Below are 16,953 nucleotides of genomic sequence, written 5' to 3' on the forward strand. Positions count from 1 at the left end.
CGTAGAATTTAATGGGAGAGGGAAGAACTCCCCACCCAAAAAATTAAAATGTGGTAAATGCTACTACTCTATAAAGTTCTGTGAGAAGACAAAGGAGCAAACACAGTTCTGAGAAGTTCCAAGAAAGCTCCCTAAAGAAGTAACATCTGAATTAGGGCCTGAAGTATAAAAGGGAACTGCAGAAGGAGCACTTTACAGGGAGAGGGTACAGTATGTACAGACACCAGGACTGAAAGAAACATGTACTTTGAAGTAGTAAGGAATTGTGTTACGAGATTAGAGTCAGAGTATGCTATAATTGGCAAGGTAGAAAAGAAGCCAGGGAAAAGGACTGTTGAAAGACTATAGGTCAGGTAGGTTAGTCAGGCTAAAAATTTGAATTTAATTGCCTTTCACTGTCTATAAGATAACTGCTTTTAAACAGTTGGAAAAAATAATTTTCATGAAAAACATATTAAGAATGTTGAGAAAGATCAAAAACAAGGATACCAATTAGTTAGACTATTGATGACATAAGCTTCTAAGCAGACCTTATTAAGTTCTGAGTTAATAACTGTTGATATGGGGACAGAAAAAGAATAAATATTGTAGAAGTGAAGCTTGGATATGATGAGACTTAGGCAACTCAGATTTTTCAGCTTTGATGAATCAGTATGTGGTTTATTAAAATAAGGAAATATGAAAGTAGAAGCACATCTTTGAATAACACATTGTGGGGAAAGACAGGGGAAGATAGTTTAGACATATTAAAGTGTTGTTCTTATATTCTTTCCATTTTCCTTTGAAGAAAGTAGCATTGTTATTTTGGTTGAGAAAATAAAATATATCTCTCATAAAACCATGTCTGAATAGTCTATTTGCTGATATTGCTATAATTAGAAATTTGAAGTATGATTTACTATAAGTTATGGTATTTAATTTGTTTCAGATTGTCTTGTAATGTTATGATGTTGGTATGACTTCTCCAAACTAGGAATTCAGACAATATAAAAGATGGTTAGATAGCATTCTAGGAATCCAAAGTATGGTACAGAAGAACCACTTCAAATTTAAGCTGGTTTCGGCCAAAGTAAAAGGGTTTAAGAAAACTGATTTCTAATGCATCTACCATCTCTGTGACGTTGGCAGGTCAACTCTGGACCATAATTTCTGTTTTTAAAAAGAAAGAGGGAGAAGCAACCATGTAGGATTTCATTTTGATTTAGCTTTAAAATGCTATGATCATTTGTATCTGGATCTATAACCTCTAAAATAGTAAACATAGATAATTCTTGTCTTTTTAATCAGTGATTAGGAAGGGAAACCCAAAATACTATATTGAACACTTCCTGGAAACATGCTAAAATTATTCTGCTTAATTAGTTAATGTTAGATGTTCCACTTACCAACCTGTTGGCCATATTGTAGTATGATCTTTATCGAACAACCAATAGATATAGTATGTAAATGGAAACATCACAGTAGCCTAGATCAGACCACAGTAGTTGTTTTCAAAAATGGCTATCTCTTTAAAACAGTTCATTCCATCCTCTTGGACTTTTTTTTTATCCCAGACTAACTTTCTGCTCAATTGGGTATTTGGGCAGCATGCATTCATTTACTCTGTGTTTATGTGATTTGTGTGTACATGGAAAAAATTTATATAAAATGTGATGAGGTTATCAGTTAACATTTTAAGAAAACGGCTCTTCATCTGAGTAATCAGTTATATAATTAAGCAAATCTTTTAATTTATTAGTAATTGGTTATTAATTACAAATATACATCACTAATATGAAACACTTTTTACATTTATTTCAAGATTGCTAGACATCAGTACTCTGAATATTATATAGTTCATGATAAGAGATTGATATTGCAGCAACAAATTCTGACATATGTTTTGTTCTACTATATTTTCCTCACATAATACCTGCACTTTGATGTGTATATATTTTGGCCTGAAATTAGAGGTGTGACTTACGAGGGAAATTTTTTTTTTCCTTCAGCTCCTATGTTCTACACCTCCTGCTGCCCCTATCCTTTGCCACCAGTGTTCTCAGGTCCTGCTGGGGGGACAGAGAAGATCAGAGGTGAAGGGTAGAGATGGCAGAAAGTGGGGTTGGAGCAGTGGGCTGGAGGTAGGGTAGGGAGCATGCAGAGAAAGATCAAAGATGGATCAGCGGGAGGGGGGAAGGGGGTTGATGGGGAGTAGGAAACATGGTAGTTAGAGGGCAAATAAAAATTATCTTTAAAAAATTTGAGGTCTAGGGGTGATTATTACTTGGATGATTAAGTTAAAATTAAATAAGCTACTTGGTTTGTGATTTGTTGCCAGTGTGACCCTATACACAGATAAAATTTTAAGATTTACCATGCTGTCTTACCAATTAATCACTGACAAAACTTGATTTTCATTGTAGATCAAAGACCAAGCTCACCAATTCGACATCAGGGAAGGAATGACGAGCTTGAGCGTGATGAAAGAAGAGAGGAACGAAGAGTAGACAGAGTGGATGATAGAAGAGATGAAAGGGCTAGAGAGAGAGATCGGGAACGAGAACGAGACAGGGAGCGGGAGAGAGAGAGGGAACGTGAACGGGATCGGGAAAGAGAAAAAGAGAGAGAACTAGAAAGAGAGCGTGCTAGGGAACGGGAGAGAGAAAGAGAAAAAGAGAGAGATCGTGAAAGGGATAGAGACCGAGACCATGATCGAGAGCGGGAAAGAGAGAGGGAGCGAGACAGGGAAAAAGAACGGGAGCGAGAAAGAGAAGAAAGAGAGAGGGAGAGAGAGAGAGAGCGAGAACGGGAGAGAGAGCGAGAGCGAGAACGGGAACGAGAAAGAGCTAGAGAAAGGGATAAAGAACGAGAGCGCCAAAGGGATTGGGAAGACAAAGACAAAGGACGAGATGACCGCAGGGAAAAGCGAGAGGAGATCCGAGAAGATAGGAATCCAAGAGATGGACATGATGAAAGAAAATCAAAGTAAGAATAATTGCCAATCAGTTGTTAATAACGCATTGCATTTCAGGAAAGAATTCAAAGTTTTATTTAATGCTTTTCAGTGTACTCTTAATTTCCTGTTTTTTTTTTTTTTTTTCTCTGTATATTTTCCTGTTTTTCTAAAGTTTTTTTAACCAGCACTTTGGGAGGCCTAGGTGGGCAGATCCCTTGAGGCCAGGAGTTTGAGACCAGCGTGGGCAACATGGCAAAACTCTATCTCTACAAAAATTAGCCAGAGATGGTTGGCACATGCCTGTAGTCCCAGCTGTTTGGGAGGCTGAGATGGGAGGATTGTTTGAACCTAGGAGGCAGAGGTTGCAGTGAGCCAGGATTGCCTCATTGCACTCCAGCCTGGGTGGAAACCTTGTCTCAAAAAAAAAAGCCACAAGTTTTTTCAGTTGTTAGAAAAAATAATTTTTAAATTAAGACAGGAATCAGTGAACTTGTATCCCATCACATCTCCTAGACTAGTCACCAAGGGATATCGTCTGTGCCATTCTGATGATCCTTCATGAGTTTTATGTGCAGTTATGGAGTCACTGCCCCCAGGCCACAGGAAGTCTTCACAATGTCTTAGAACTGAGGGAATCCTTGTAATCACTGCATGGTTCGAAGATGAGAGAAAAGGAAGTGTTTTCTCTTGTGCTGTGGAGTAGTTCTTTGGGGTCAAAAGATGTGTTCTTGGCATCTCATGTATCTGAGGGCATTTCCCCCACCCCACTGTCTTTTAACCAAAAAAGAACTTACTTGCTCAAATATCTAGGAAGTTGGAGGTTAGCTTTTACTTGTTCCAATGTAGCTATATCCAGATTCTCAAACAAAGCATTAGCAACTTCCATCTCTCCAGTTTCCCTGTGTTACTAGTTTCAGTCTCAGAAAGGTTTTCTCAAAATGATGGCTAAGATGGCCCCAGAGTTGTCCCTGTCAGCTTAGCAGTCTTCTCTGTGTTGGGGCTCTCATTAGCTGAGGGGGAGACAGTTATTGACTAAGCTGATCAGTATTCATGGGAATTCGAAACTCTCATTGGTCAGTTTTGAAGTTCTGTGGGCACAAAACCAAACTTTAATTAGAGTTAACTGCTTTTTTGTCTCCAACTGGGATAAACACTGTTGCTTACCTTGCAAAAACAAACAAAATAATTTATATATCTTCAGTTTTCTTTAATCTGCAACCATTGTGTTCTATAATACACCCCATGCCTTACTTTCCTCTTCCCTCTCCTTAACATTTTGAAAAATCTTACCTTAACATAAACTTTAGAGATACCTTTTTTAACACATGGAGGCACACATACATATTATTCCCATCCTCCCCACCCCCCACTTTTCTGACCTCTTTATTTTCTAAGATTAAAATTCTGAAATCTTTTATTATTTGTCTTTTATTCAGTCCTATGCTTTCATTAATACAGATTGAGCAACCCATATCCAAAAATTCAAAATTTGAAATGCTCCAAAATCTAAAGCTTTTTGAACACTGACATGACACTCAAAGGAGGTGCTCATTGGAATATTTCAGGTTTTCAGATAAAGGATGCACAACCAGTAATACTGTACAATGCAAATATTCAAAACCCAGAGCATTTCAGATAAGGGGTACTCAACCTGTATTTTTTTCATGCTTCTGATCTCTGTTTATAATAGCAAAAGTTCTTCTGATTTTTCATGGTTAGGCAATCTAAGAGTTGACAATGACCCCAGAAATTTAGGAGTTGGATAACTCTGTAACAGAAGCTAGTTAGGTGAGATTAATATCTTAATCTTTCATTAACTGTATTGTCATCTCAGTAGTTCATTTTCTCCAACGCTTTTTTTAACTGCTGTTATATAGGTTTACTGAATAGCCATCTTTATTGTACTCTAATTGTGTTTATCTTGTTATTTCCTTGAAAGAACTTTATTTTTTTCATGTTTTAAATTTTCCCTTTATTCTAGTGTATCAGTTATCTCTTGCTATATAACATACCACCACATAAGTTAGTAGCTTAAAACAACCATTTATTTGCTTATGATTCTATGGATTAGTGATTTTGCCTGGGCTCAACAGAATGGTGTCTGTTGGTCTCAGTTGGAGTATCTCATGTATCAGCATTCCATCTGACAGTGCAGCTGGGCCTAGAGGCCCAGGATTGTCTCACTCGTGTGTCTGGCAATTAGGGCGTCTTGTTTCCCCTCCACTTGACCTCCTGGCCTTCAGTAGTCTAAACTTGGCTTTGCATGTAATGGTAGAAACATAACAAGAGGACAGAAGCTGAAGCGGCAAGGCCTCCTGAACCCTCTTCACATTTGCACAGTGGCACTTTCACCACATTCTCTTGTCATAGCAAGTCATTAGGCCACTTAGATAGGAAAAATGGGGAAATAGACCAGCTATTGATGGGAGAGGGGCTTTGGATAAAGTAGTACACAAGCTTGGGCCTGTGAGTTGTCCTATACACCTGGGGCTGTCTCCACATGGTTGCTCATCTATATAAAGGAGCTGTCCAGGATATACATGTGCTGCAATATATTTTTACCTTGTTTTTATTTCAATAGCTTTTGGTGTACAAGAGGTTTTCGGTTACCTGGGTGAATTCTGAGATTCTAATGCACCTGTCACCTGCACATTATACCCAACATGTGGTTTTTTATCCCTCACTCACCTCCCACCCTCCCACTTCTGAGTCCCCAGAGCCCGTTATATCACTCTGTATGCCTTCGCATACTCATAGCTTAGCTCTCACAAGTGAGAACAAGTTGCTGCAAAAGACATTATTTTGTTCCTTTTTATGGCTGAGTAGTATTCTGTGGTTCCATGGTGTGTATATATACTACATTTTCTTTATGCACTCTTTGGCCGATGGGCACTTAGGTTGGTTCTATGTCTTTGCAGTTGTGAATTTTGCATATAATAACTTCTATATAAAGTCATAATGACTCTTTTTCGTATAATGACTTCCTTTCCTTTGGGTAGATACCCAGTAGTGGGACTGCTGGATCAAAAATCTCCTTTTAGTTATTTAAGGACTCTCCATACTGTTTTTCATAGAGGTTGTACTAATTTATATTCCCACCAGCAGTGTATAATCATTCCCTTTTCACCACGTCTATGCTAACATCTACTGTTTTTTGACTTTATATGGCCATTTTTGTAGGAGTAAGGTGACATCTCATTATAGTTTTAATTTGAATTTCCCTGATGATTAGTGGTTTTGAGCATTTTTTCATATGTTCATTGGCTGTTTGCATGTCTTCTTTTGAGAAAGGTCTATTCACATCCTTTGTCAACTTTTTGATGGGATTATTTATGTTTTTCTTGCTGATTGTTAGTTTCTTATAGATTCTGGATACTCGTCCTATGTTGGCTGCATAGTTTCCAAGTATTTTCTCCCTTTCTGTGGATTGTCTTTATTTATTTTGCTGTGCGGAAGTTTTTTAGTTTAATTAGGTTCCATTTATTTATTTTTGGTTTTGCTGCATTTGCTTTTAGAGTCTTGGTCATGAGTCTTTGCCTAGGCTAGTGTCCAAAAGAATTTCCCAGTGTTAACTTCTAGAATTTTAATGGTTTCAGGTCTTAGATGTAAGTCTTTGATCCATCTTGAGTTGATTTTTGTGAGAGACAGGGTTCCATTTTCCTTCTTTTACAAGTGACTTGCCAGTTTTCCCGCCACCATTTAGTAAATAGGATGTCCTTCCCTCAGTTATGTTTTGTATGCTTTGTTGAAGACCATTTGACTTTATTTCTGGGTTTTCTATTCTGTTTCATTGGTCTGTGTATACAATATGTTTTTTAACTTTTGACCATAGTATTTGTAAATAAACAATGTTAATTAAAAAAACAGGTGGTCAGATTTTAATGAAAATGTGGGAAAACACTAGAATAATTGAAGTAAATTGCTACTCTTTAAATGAGTATTATTTAAATGAGTATCATTTAAAGAGTAGCAATTTACCAAGAGATGTAAATTGCTACTCATTTAAAGCTCAACTAAGGAACAAAAAAATGTAATCAGCATGAATTATTTTATTAGTTTGTTAATAAGTAAGTGATTTCTAAGAAGAGGAAAGGAACTGATTTTACAGTATATCCACAACATATCTGGCACTTGGTTTATGACATAACTGATTTGTTCCTCGCTGCAGTTTTATGAGATGGACTCCCATTTCCCTCCCATTTTCAGATAAGAAGCTAAGGTTCAGTGACTTCAAGGAACTTACTTAAGGCTGCATGATAACTAATGTAGTTATAAGTTGAACTCATACCTTTTTTACCTCAAAGCCAATATTAGGTTTTCTCATTCACCTCTGCAGCATAAGGCATTTTTATATCATAAGAATGCAAAATTGCTGAATGTTTATATTAGAGGGTACATTAATATATTGATTTCTGTGCTATGTGTTACCACCTTGCAGTATTTAAATCTGGCAGTTTTCACTTGAGTGATTCTACATATACAATGAAGAAAGAAGAAATGTTGTATATTTTAAGTTCACAATTCTTAGCAAATGAAGTAAAGAATTTTTTTTTTTTTTTGGAGACGGAGTTTCGCTCTTGTTACCCAGGCTGGAGTGCAATGGCGCGATCTCGGCTCACCACAACCTCCGCCTCCTGGGTTCAAGCAATTCTCCTGCCTCAGCCTCCTGAGTAGCTGGGACTACAGGCACGCGCCACCATGCCCAGCTAATTTTTTTGTAGTTTTAGTAGAGACGGGGTTTCACCATGTTGACCAGGATGGTCTCGATCTCTTGACCTCGTGATCCACCCGCCTCGGCCTCCCAAAGTGCTGGGATTACAGGCTTGAGCCACCGCGCCCGGCCAAGAATTTTTATTAAAGACATTGAGTAGCCTTTGTATGCTACAACTCTGACAATATTGCTTTTCTACAATTATATGTTCCACTTATAAAGTAAAGAGATACTAGTAAAAATAAAGAAATCTCTTTTTGCCCTCTAGAATTTTATAAATTGTGTTTGCTTGCCCATTTAGGAAGCGCTATAGAAATGAAGGGAGTCCCAGCCCTAGACAGTCCCCAAAGCGCCGGCGTGAACATTCTCCGGACAGTGATGCCTACAACAGTGGAGATGATAAAAGTAAGCAGATTCTGTTTTCTGTTTCTCTATATTCATATTCATTTGTAACCATGAAACCATCCTTTCATACTTAGTAGGAAATGATGAATTAAGATTTTTAAAAAGTTGTCTTGCTTTGCTTCCTCTAAATGTCTCCTTTTGTGACTAAAGTATATGTTAGAGTACTGCAATTTTATATTATTTATAGTAAAGCCATATTTTTATTTTTACCAAAATTATTGTCATTTTAAAAGTTTTAAAATGATCTCAATCTCTTGACCTCATGATCCACCCACCTCGGCCTCCCACAGTGCTGGGATTACAGGCGTGAGGAGAGACTGTCTTATTATTATTTTTATGTGCCATGCAGTATATTAACCTGGTGAGTGTGTGATTACTTTTATCTTTTATATAGATGAAAAACATAGACTCTTGAGTCAAGTTGTACGGCCTCAAGAATCTCGTTCTCTTAGTCCCTCGCACCTCACAGAAGACAGACAGGGTAGATGGAAAGAGGAGGATCGTAAACCAGAAAGGAAAGAGAGTTCAAGGCGCTATGAAGAACAGGAAGTCAAGGAAAAAGTTTCTTCCATAGATAAACAGAGAGAACAGGCAGAAATCCTGGAAAACTCAAGAATGCGTGCACAGGACATTATAGGACATCACCAGTCTGAAGATCGAGAGACATCTGATCGAGCTCATGATGAAAACAAGAAGAAAGCAAAAATTCAAAAGAAACCAATTAAGAAAAAGAAAGAGGAGGATACTGGAATAGAGAGGGGTAACATAGAGACAACATCTGAAGATGGTCAAGTATTTTCACCAAAAAAAGGACAGAAAAAGAAAAGCATTGAAAAAAAACGTAAAAAATCCAAAGGTGATTCTGATATTTCTGATGAAGAAGCAGCCCAGCAAAGTAAGAAGAAAAGAGGCCCACGGACTCCCCCTATAACAACTAAAGAGGAATTGGTTGAAATTTGCAATGGTAAGAATGGTATTCTAGAGGACCCTCAGAAAAAAGAAGATACAGCATTCAGTGACTGGTCTGATGAGGATGTGCCTGACCGTACAGAGGTGACAGAAGAGCATGCTGCCGCCGCAGCTACTCCTGGTAGTACCCCTTCTCCTCTATCTTCTCTTCTTCCTCCTCCACCACCTGTGGCTACTGCCACTACTGCAACTGCGCCTGCAACTCTTGCCACTACTGCTGCTGCCGCCACCTCTTTCAGTACATCTGCCATCACCATTTCCACCTCTGCCACCCCCACCAATACCACCAATAATACTTTTGCCAATGAAGACTCACACAGAAAATGCCACAGAACACGAGTGGAAAAAGTAGAGGCACCTCACGTGACTATAGAAGATGCATCACATCGCAAGCCTGTGGATCAAAAGCGGAGCAGCAGCCTCGGGAGCAATCGGAGTAATCGTAGTCATACGTCTGGTCGTCTGCGCTCCCCATCCAATGATTCTGCCCATCGAAGTGGAGATGATCAAAGTGGTCGAAAGAGAGTACTGCACAGTGGCTCAAGAGATAGAGAAAAAACCAAAAGCCTGGAAATCACAGGAGAGAGAAAATCTAGGATTGATCAGTTAAAGCGTGGAGAACCCAGTCGAAGTACTTCTTCAGGTAATAAAATTGAATTATGATCTAGTCATTGTTTCCTATGTTGGTATATTTTTACATACTTTAATTCTAAAGTAATGCTAAATTGGTTACTTTACATGCTGCCTTAAATTTTATGGAACTTTTAAAAGAAAAGCTTAGCTGCCCCATTAAAATGTTACCTGTTATCGCTTTAAACCAAGATTATAATAGAAATACATACAATAGTGTTAATCAGTTTGATATCAGGATTTTAGTAGTGTGTCTTGGGGGAAGGGTTTATATGTTCAAGTCCCTCATTGATGCCTATGATTTTAATCTTCCTACTATTCATGCAGTCAAGGCTGCCTCTTTTGACCACCGGAAATAAGATAGGGGAGTAGGAAAGCTCAAACAATGTAGATAAATATATATATATGTGTGTGTAGAATATAGGAATATATAGAACATAAAGCCAATATGGAAGATAGAAAATTACATAGGCTATGGAAAAAGGTAAATTATGTTTTAAAGGATCCTAAAATGAAGCATTTTGTTTCTATTTTACTGTGTGCTAATAGCTCTTTGTATATGGTGTATTTATTTTAGATCGCCAGGATTCAAGAAGTCATAGTTCAAGAAGAAGTTCTCCAGAGTCAGATCGACAGGTCCATTCAAGATCTGGGTCATTTGATAGCAGAGACAGGCTTCAAGAACGAGATCGATATGAACATGATAGAGAGCGGGAGAGAGAGAGGAGAGATACGAGGCAGAGAGAGTGGGACCGAGATGCCGATAAAGATTGGCCACGCAACAGGGATCGAGATAGATTGCGAGAACGAGAACGAGAGAGAGAACGAGACAAAAGGAGAGACTTGGATAGGGAGAGAGAGAGACTGATTTCTGATTCTGTTGAAAGAGACAGGGACAGAGACAGAGACAGAACTTTTGAGAGTTCTCAGTTAGAGTCTGTGAAACGCTGTGAAGCAAAACTGGAAGGTGAACATGAAAGGGATCTAGAAGGCACTTCCCGAGACTCTGTAGCCGTGGATAAAGAGAGAATGGATAAAGATCTGGGATCTGTGCAGGGATTTGAAGATATAAATAAATCTGAGAGAACTGACAGCCTGGAAGGTGAGTGGTACCTTTTTTGTCTGTGATACTGCTTTATTTCTTTTCAGATTTCTTGGGAAACAACGATTTTCTTTTGAAAGGTCATCCATTAATAGGCAAATTGATTCCATGCGCCATTCTCTTATAGAGGAAGTAGATTTCATAAGGAAAAGGCCTGTATGATATATATATATATGTATTTCTAATGTGGTCCCATCAGTAGTACCAGTAAGGTAGATTTGGTTTACATAAACCTAAATGAAATAAAAGATTGTTTAACTGCAATTCGTATAGATGTTGAAGAATAACCATCGCATCCTTTTCTTAGATGTTAAAAAAATACAATCACAAAAATTGAAATGACTTCTTAGTTCAGAGAGGAATTTCAAATAATTATTAGTGAATCTCTGTTTTTTTAAAGCAGTTGAGAACAAATACATGAAATAATAGCACTACCTGAAACTGTATTTAATTTCAGATTGACTGTATAATCCCACTGGTACTCTCCAGTCCTAGAATAGGAATGCTGAGTCCACATCAATCTTTTGGCCCACTCAAAGCCAGCCTCAGCTATGTGAAACCTTACTCTCCATGCGTCTGCTCTTTACCCTTCAGCCCCCATTTACTAGACAAGTTGGCTCACACCTTTCCATTCTCTGCCCTTCTTTGTACCCACTCATACCATTGCCTGATAGACCTTTTTCTTTCGTCTGTCTCTTCTTAAAACTTCAAGTCCCAATTTAAACGTTATTTTCTTGATGAAGCCTTCTCTGCTCAAGGCACTTAACTGTTTCAAATTCATCTCTTCATATTACATTTTCATCTCAATTTTGAGTATAAATAGCATCAAATCATGAAGCGTGGTTCTGATGGAGGTACAACCTTGGGATATAATTGAATATAATTGAATTAATCATTATAATAGCTCTCTTGTGATTGGAGTCCATGTCCCTCATCTCTAAAATATATCATTTGGTAGTTATGATCACAGATAATATAGCATAGAAATTTATAAGTGAATCTCTTGCTATGTGACACAAAGTTTTTATTCACTTTAGGAAAATGAGTTGGATCACCTTGAAAAATGAAAAATCCTATTATGTGCATTTATGTTTAGATGTATGTTTATATGGCAAAGTTACTAAAATTGGCTACCTTAAAAGTGAATTAGTGAGGATATGGGGAGATTATTGTAGAATTTAATAATATGGAAAATCACAGGAATGACTAGAAACATCTTATAACTTCTTATATTTGCTGCAAATTCATACTCATAAAGCATACTGTTACATTTTGAAACCTAGTGTTGTAGATTCAGTGACCTGTATGGTTAGCTAATGATTATAAATATTAAGTATATTCTGTAATTTTAGGATTAAGTTCACAACTAACTCACCAGAAGACAAAGGTTCTCCTCTGAAAAAAGATCATTGAGATAGGGAGGGGGAATTGAGATGTAGAGAGAGAATTAATGGCACTCTTTGTATTTTTACCTCACTGCTATAAAGTTTATATAATGAGCTAAATAATATGAACTAAGATTTAAGCTTCAAGTAAATTTTTTAAATAAGTTTGCAAGTTTTTAAATTACTTTATTTAGATAAATTATTGAAACCTTTTAAAGTTAGTAGATTTGTTGAGTTTTTAAAGTTTTAAATTATTGAAAATTAACACACAATCAACATTAGTATGTTAGTAGTAACTTTTATTTGTCATATTTTAATTGAGATCTGATAACCTCCTCTGATCATTGCTTTCCAGATTGTATTCTTGCTGTTAAAGTTTAATTAAATTTTATTTTTGTTTTCTTTTGATATTATCAAGTATTTGAATAATTAAAAGATGTAGTTTTCTGATGAAAAAGATGTTTTTCACATCGTTATAATGTGTGTAGCCTCTACCTTTTGGTTTGACTTAGTCATTGCCTCCCTTTCATGCTGTCTTTGGTCTGAAATTAATTTGCCTATTTAGCAGGAGATGACGAGTCCAAGTTAGATGATGCACATTCGTTAGGCTCTGGTGCTGGAGAAGGATACGAGCCAATCAGTGATGATGAACTAGATGAAATTCTGGCAGGTGATGCAGAAAAGAGGGAGGACCAACAGGATGAGGAGAAGATGCCAGGTAACTATTTGCAGAGGTGGTTAAACATGAAGATTATCTGATATATGGTATTAAAGTATTCTTACCTTCCACACTGCAAAAATTGACCTAAGTCACCTAGAATTTTTCCCTTTATATTTTAGTTAAGGTTGAAAGGCCAATAAAATGAAAATTATAGCCTATATGCCTGCTCATTTTTAAGTAGGCATTGCCTATGAATTAGAGAGGGTCTCATTTAAAATAGCAAAATTCTAAGATTTATTTTCCACAGTTTAAGAATCATATGACTTTGAATTTACTGATTCCAAGTAGATTGTATGGCAGTGTTCTTTCTACATGGTAGATACATGGTACAGAGCTTCACAACTGTGGTGACACTAGCCAACTTTTTAAACAACCTGTCAAAAATTTACAGTAGTTGACATTATATTGGAACACTATATACCTCTTTCTATCAATTTTCTAAATTTGGTAATTATTTTGACTTACAGTACTTTGCACATTGTCAGAACTCACTCTAGTGATTATACCATGAAGCAACACCCCTTAACATTCCTCTTGAATCATTCCAATTCGTGTCTGATTGTTACTAACATTTTTTTTTTAATCACAGTGAGGGTGTTTTCTTTGATTATGTAAAATATTAAATTTTTATTTTTATTTGCTCTTATATTTTACAATTTTTTCTACTGATGTAGGAGGTATGTATAATTGTTATCTTTGTTATTTTCTGATAGTAGGTATTTCTAAGTAGAACATTATTTCTCCAACTCTTCCTTCTCAGTGGATGGATTATTTGCTCTCAATGTTAATAATAGTCACTTTGTGACTCTTAAAGAGATTTCATAACAAAATAGTTGCTTTTGAAAATTAAAATGTATGTGTGCACGCACTGCAAACACATGTACTCCTAGATTTAACCCTTAAAAGGATTCTCGTTTCAAGTATCAAAAGATTACACCTAATCTGAGTGAAATCAATAGAGTTGTTTCATTGGGGATCTCCCATAGAATTAAAATGAGTTATTTGTATGGATGGGATGGGTTATCTGTTTTCTTTTGGTGGGAAGGTTATTTTATTTGTCGGAGTCCTTAGATTCTGAATATTGTATAGGAAGGCTTTGCTTTTATTTTAAGAATAGGACATTTTTGGTTTAAAACACTTCATGTAATGTTTTCTGTGTTTTGCTTGATTTATATAAATTTCTGTCTACATAATAAGACTGCTATTTCTTGGTGTAAAAAAAATCTTGCTTTTTAACTTTTTACAGATCCCTTGGATGTGATAGACGTGGACTGGTCTGGTCTTATGCCAAAGCATCCAAAAGAACCACGAGAGCCTGGGGCTGCACTCTTAAAATTCACACCTGGAGCTGTTATGCTAAGAGTTGGGATTTCTAAAAAGTTAGCAGGTTCTGAACTCTTTGCCAAAGTCAAAGAAACATGTCAGAGACTTCTAGAAAAACCCAAAGGTAGTTTCATTTTATTTTAACTATATAATGTCTGTTAAACATTTAAGATGCCATCTGATCTTATGTAGCACTTAACACTGTATTGAAAGTATTTTTTGAGGAATCATTCATAGTCATCAAAGTTTCTCTTTAAAATTTATTTTGAGTGGCCGGGCGTGGTGGCTCATGCCTGTAATCCTAACACTTTGGGAAGCCAAGACAGGCGGATTGCCTGAGCTCAGGAGTTTGAGACCAGCCTGGGCAACATGGTGAAACTCTGCCTCAGCTAAAATACAAAAGAAATTATCCAGGCGTGACAGTGTGCGCCTGTAGTCCTAGCTACTCGGGAGGCTGAGGCAGGAGAATCGCTTGAACCTAGGAGGTGGAGGGAGGTTGCAGTGAGCTGAGATCATGCTACCGCGCTCCAGCCTGGGCCACAGAGCAAGATTCCATCTCTTGGAAAAAAAATATGTATATATTTTGAAAAGAAAAGTTATTCACAGAAAAGTTGGAAAAAGAGGAAAGAGTGCAATGAACTTTTTGTATTAAAATTACTTATTAGCAGGCCAGGCATGGTTTTGCATGCCTGTAGTTGCAGCTACTCAGGGAGTTTGAGGCAGCAGGATTGCTCAAGCCCAGGAAATTAAGACTGCAGTGAGCCATAATTGCACCACCGTACTCCAACCTAGGTGACAAAGCAAGACCCTGTCTAAAAAAAAAAATTATTAACCGAGAAGTTCAAATATCAGAGTGCTCAGTGGTTTACCCTTGGCTAAATGAAGCAGAGCCAGGAAAAATAGACTACATATTTTTCATGTCTAAAGAAATTGGGTATCTTGGCAACCCTTCCCCCTAGACATCTACCCAAATGCAGGTGTATAAGTTGAATCTTTAACAAAGTGGTTAAGAGCTTGGCCTGTAAGACCAGATTATCTGAATTTCAATAGGCACACCACTTACTAGCTATTACTTAATCTCTGTGTTCTTGGCATGGTCTGTAAGTCAGGAATAATCGTACCACCAGCTTCCTATGGTCATTAGGAGCAAATGACCACAGGCAAAACTCTTAGAACAGTTCGTGGCACCCAATAACTGTTAATTGCTACTACTTTGAAAAATATCTTATCACATTGATTTTTGACCTTACCGCAACAATTTTCAGTTATTCCAGATTATCTAGCTTATGAATTCTGGTGGTGGGGGTTGTCTGGTTTTGGTTTTTGCTGTTTCTTTCTCATCTAGTACCTTCCTTAGTTTATTTTGCAACTTACTAATACTTTATTAGTGGGGAGGGACGAGTAGATGGTAAAAAGAAGGAAAAAGAGGTAAAAGGTGAAAGCAACAACATTAACAATTTTATGTTGTGTCCCTGGGGGTAAAAGTTGAGTTATTATTAAATTTTTTACTAATATAAAATTGGAAAAATTGTTTTATGAGTTTTATGAATTTATGTCCTTCCTTTCACCTATTAGCATAAGCAGTAATTTTTTAAATTTTAACATGGCCCAGTAAACCTAGAATATGCATGAACAAAATACATATAATTGTGAAAGTGTATTAACCCGAAAAATGACCGGGAAATTGAGACTGCAGTGAGCTGTGATTGTGCCACCACACTCCAACCTAGGTGGCAGAGCAAGACCCTTTCTCAAAAAAAAAAAAAAAAAACAAAAACAAAACAAAACAAAAAAAACTATCAACTAAGAAGTTCAGTTCAAATATCAAAATTCTTGACTTTGTTCTTTCCCTACTCTTTCTACCTTGTTTGGTTGGTTTTGTGGCCTTAAGCAAATAACTCCTGTGGGCCTCAATTTTATTTGTAAAGTAATGGAATGAAACCCCTAAAATTTTACCTACTTCTAAAGCTGTTTGTTTCTGTGACTTTTGCTAGTGCCATTTCAAGTTAAATCTAGTTTGATTTTGTTTGCTATGCATGTAGTACAGTTTGGCCCTTAATGATTACTTAAACAATGAAAATATACACTGTAAAGGGTGGGGTGTTGTTGCTTAACAATCAGACCTCTTCTGTTGTTTGCTGCTCTGGTGGTTGTATTAGAGAACTGTTGTATCATCTTGAATAAGGACTTTGTCTTTTTATTGCCATATTCAGGGTCTAATTATCTATCTATATTTTCTGCTATTGCCCAGAAAAGTGCTCAATATACATAGTAGATATTCAGTAAATAGTTATGAAATATGAATGCTGATTTTTCTATTCCATTTGGTCTATTCAAGTGTACCAGCACAAAGGAAAGCATAATCACACTTCATATATAATTTTTAAAAGAAACAACTAAAGCTTAAAACAGAAAAGTTTAAGTGTACTGAAATTGAAATTGCTTTTGTCTAAGTTTTCTAATTGCACTATGGTTCTTTAAGTTTTTAATTTTTGTGGGTACATAGTAGGTATATATATTTTTGGGGTACATGAGATACTTTGATACAGGCATGCAATGTGTTAATAATCGTGTCATGGAAAATGGGGTATCCATCCCCTCAAGCATTTATCCTTTGTGTTACAATCCAATTACTTTTTTAGTTATTTTTAAATGCACAATTGTTATTGACAGTAAGTTTCTACAACAGGGTGGTATAGTCACCCTGTTGTATTATCAAATACTAAGTGTTATTCATTCTTTTTTTTTTTTTTTTTTGGGGGGGGGGGGGGG

General features: G+C 36.7%; 1 protein-coding gene across 13 annotated transcripts in view; it reads left to right on the forward strand.

Moving 5' to 3' along the window:
• Nucleotides 1-16,953, forward strand: part of ZC3H13 (zinc finger CCCH-type containing 13) — an 89,373-nt gene that overhangs the window by 65,286 nt on the left and 7,134 nt on the right. For 6 of the 13 annotated variants that reach the window (XM_032294701.1, XM_032294706.1, XM_032294702.1 and 3 more), the window contains 7 exons: nucleotides 1,989-2,072; nucleotides 2,403-2,964; nucleotides 7,948-8,051; nucleotides 8,446-9,663; nucleotides 10,228-10,752; nucleotides 12,703-12,855; nucleotides 14,105-14,305. In XM_032294701.1, coding sequence (XP_032150592.1) covers nucleotides 1,989-2,072; nucleotides 2,403-2,964; nucleotides 7,948-8,051; nucleotides 8,446-9,663; nucleotides 10,228-10,752; nucleotides 12,703-12,855; nucleotides 14,105-14,305 — 2,847 coding nt within the window. The remainder of the gene's footprint in view (nucleotides 1-1,988; nucleotides 2,073-2,402; nucleotides 2,965-7,947; nucleotides 8,052-8,445; nucleotides 9,664-10,227; nucleotides 10,753-12,702; nucleotides 12,856-14,104; nucleotides 14,306-16,953) is intronic. The other 7 variants (XM_032294709.1, XM_032294711.1, XM_032294710.1 and 4 more) reach the window with 4 other exon arrangements.

Source organism: Sapajus apella, unplaced genomic scaffold (genome assembly GCF_009761245.1).
Source record: "Sapajus apella isolate SASKATOON/1434 unplaced genomic scaffold, GSC_monkey_1.0 scaffold32, whole genome shotgun sequence".
Lineage (NCBI taxonomy): Eukaryota > Metazoa > Chordata > Mammalia > Primates > Cebidae > Sapajus > Sapajus apella.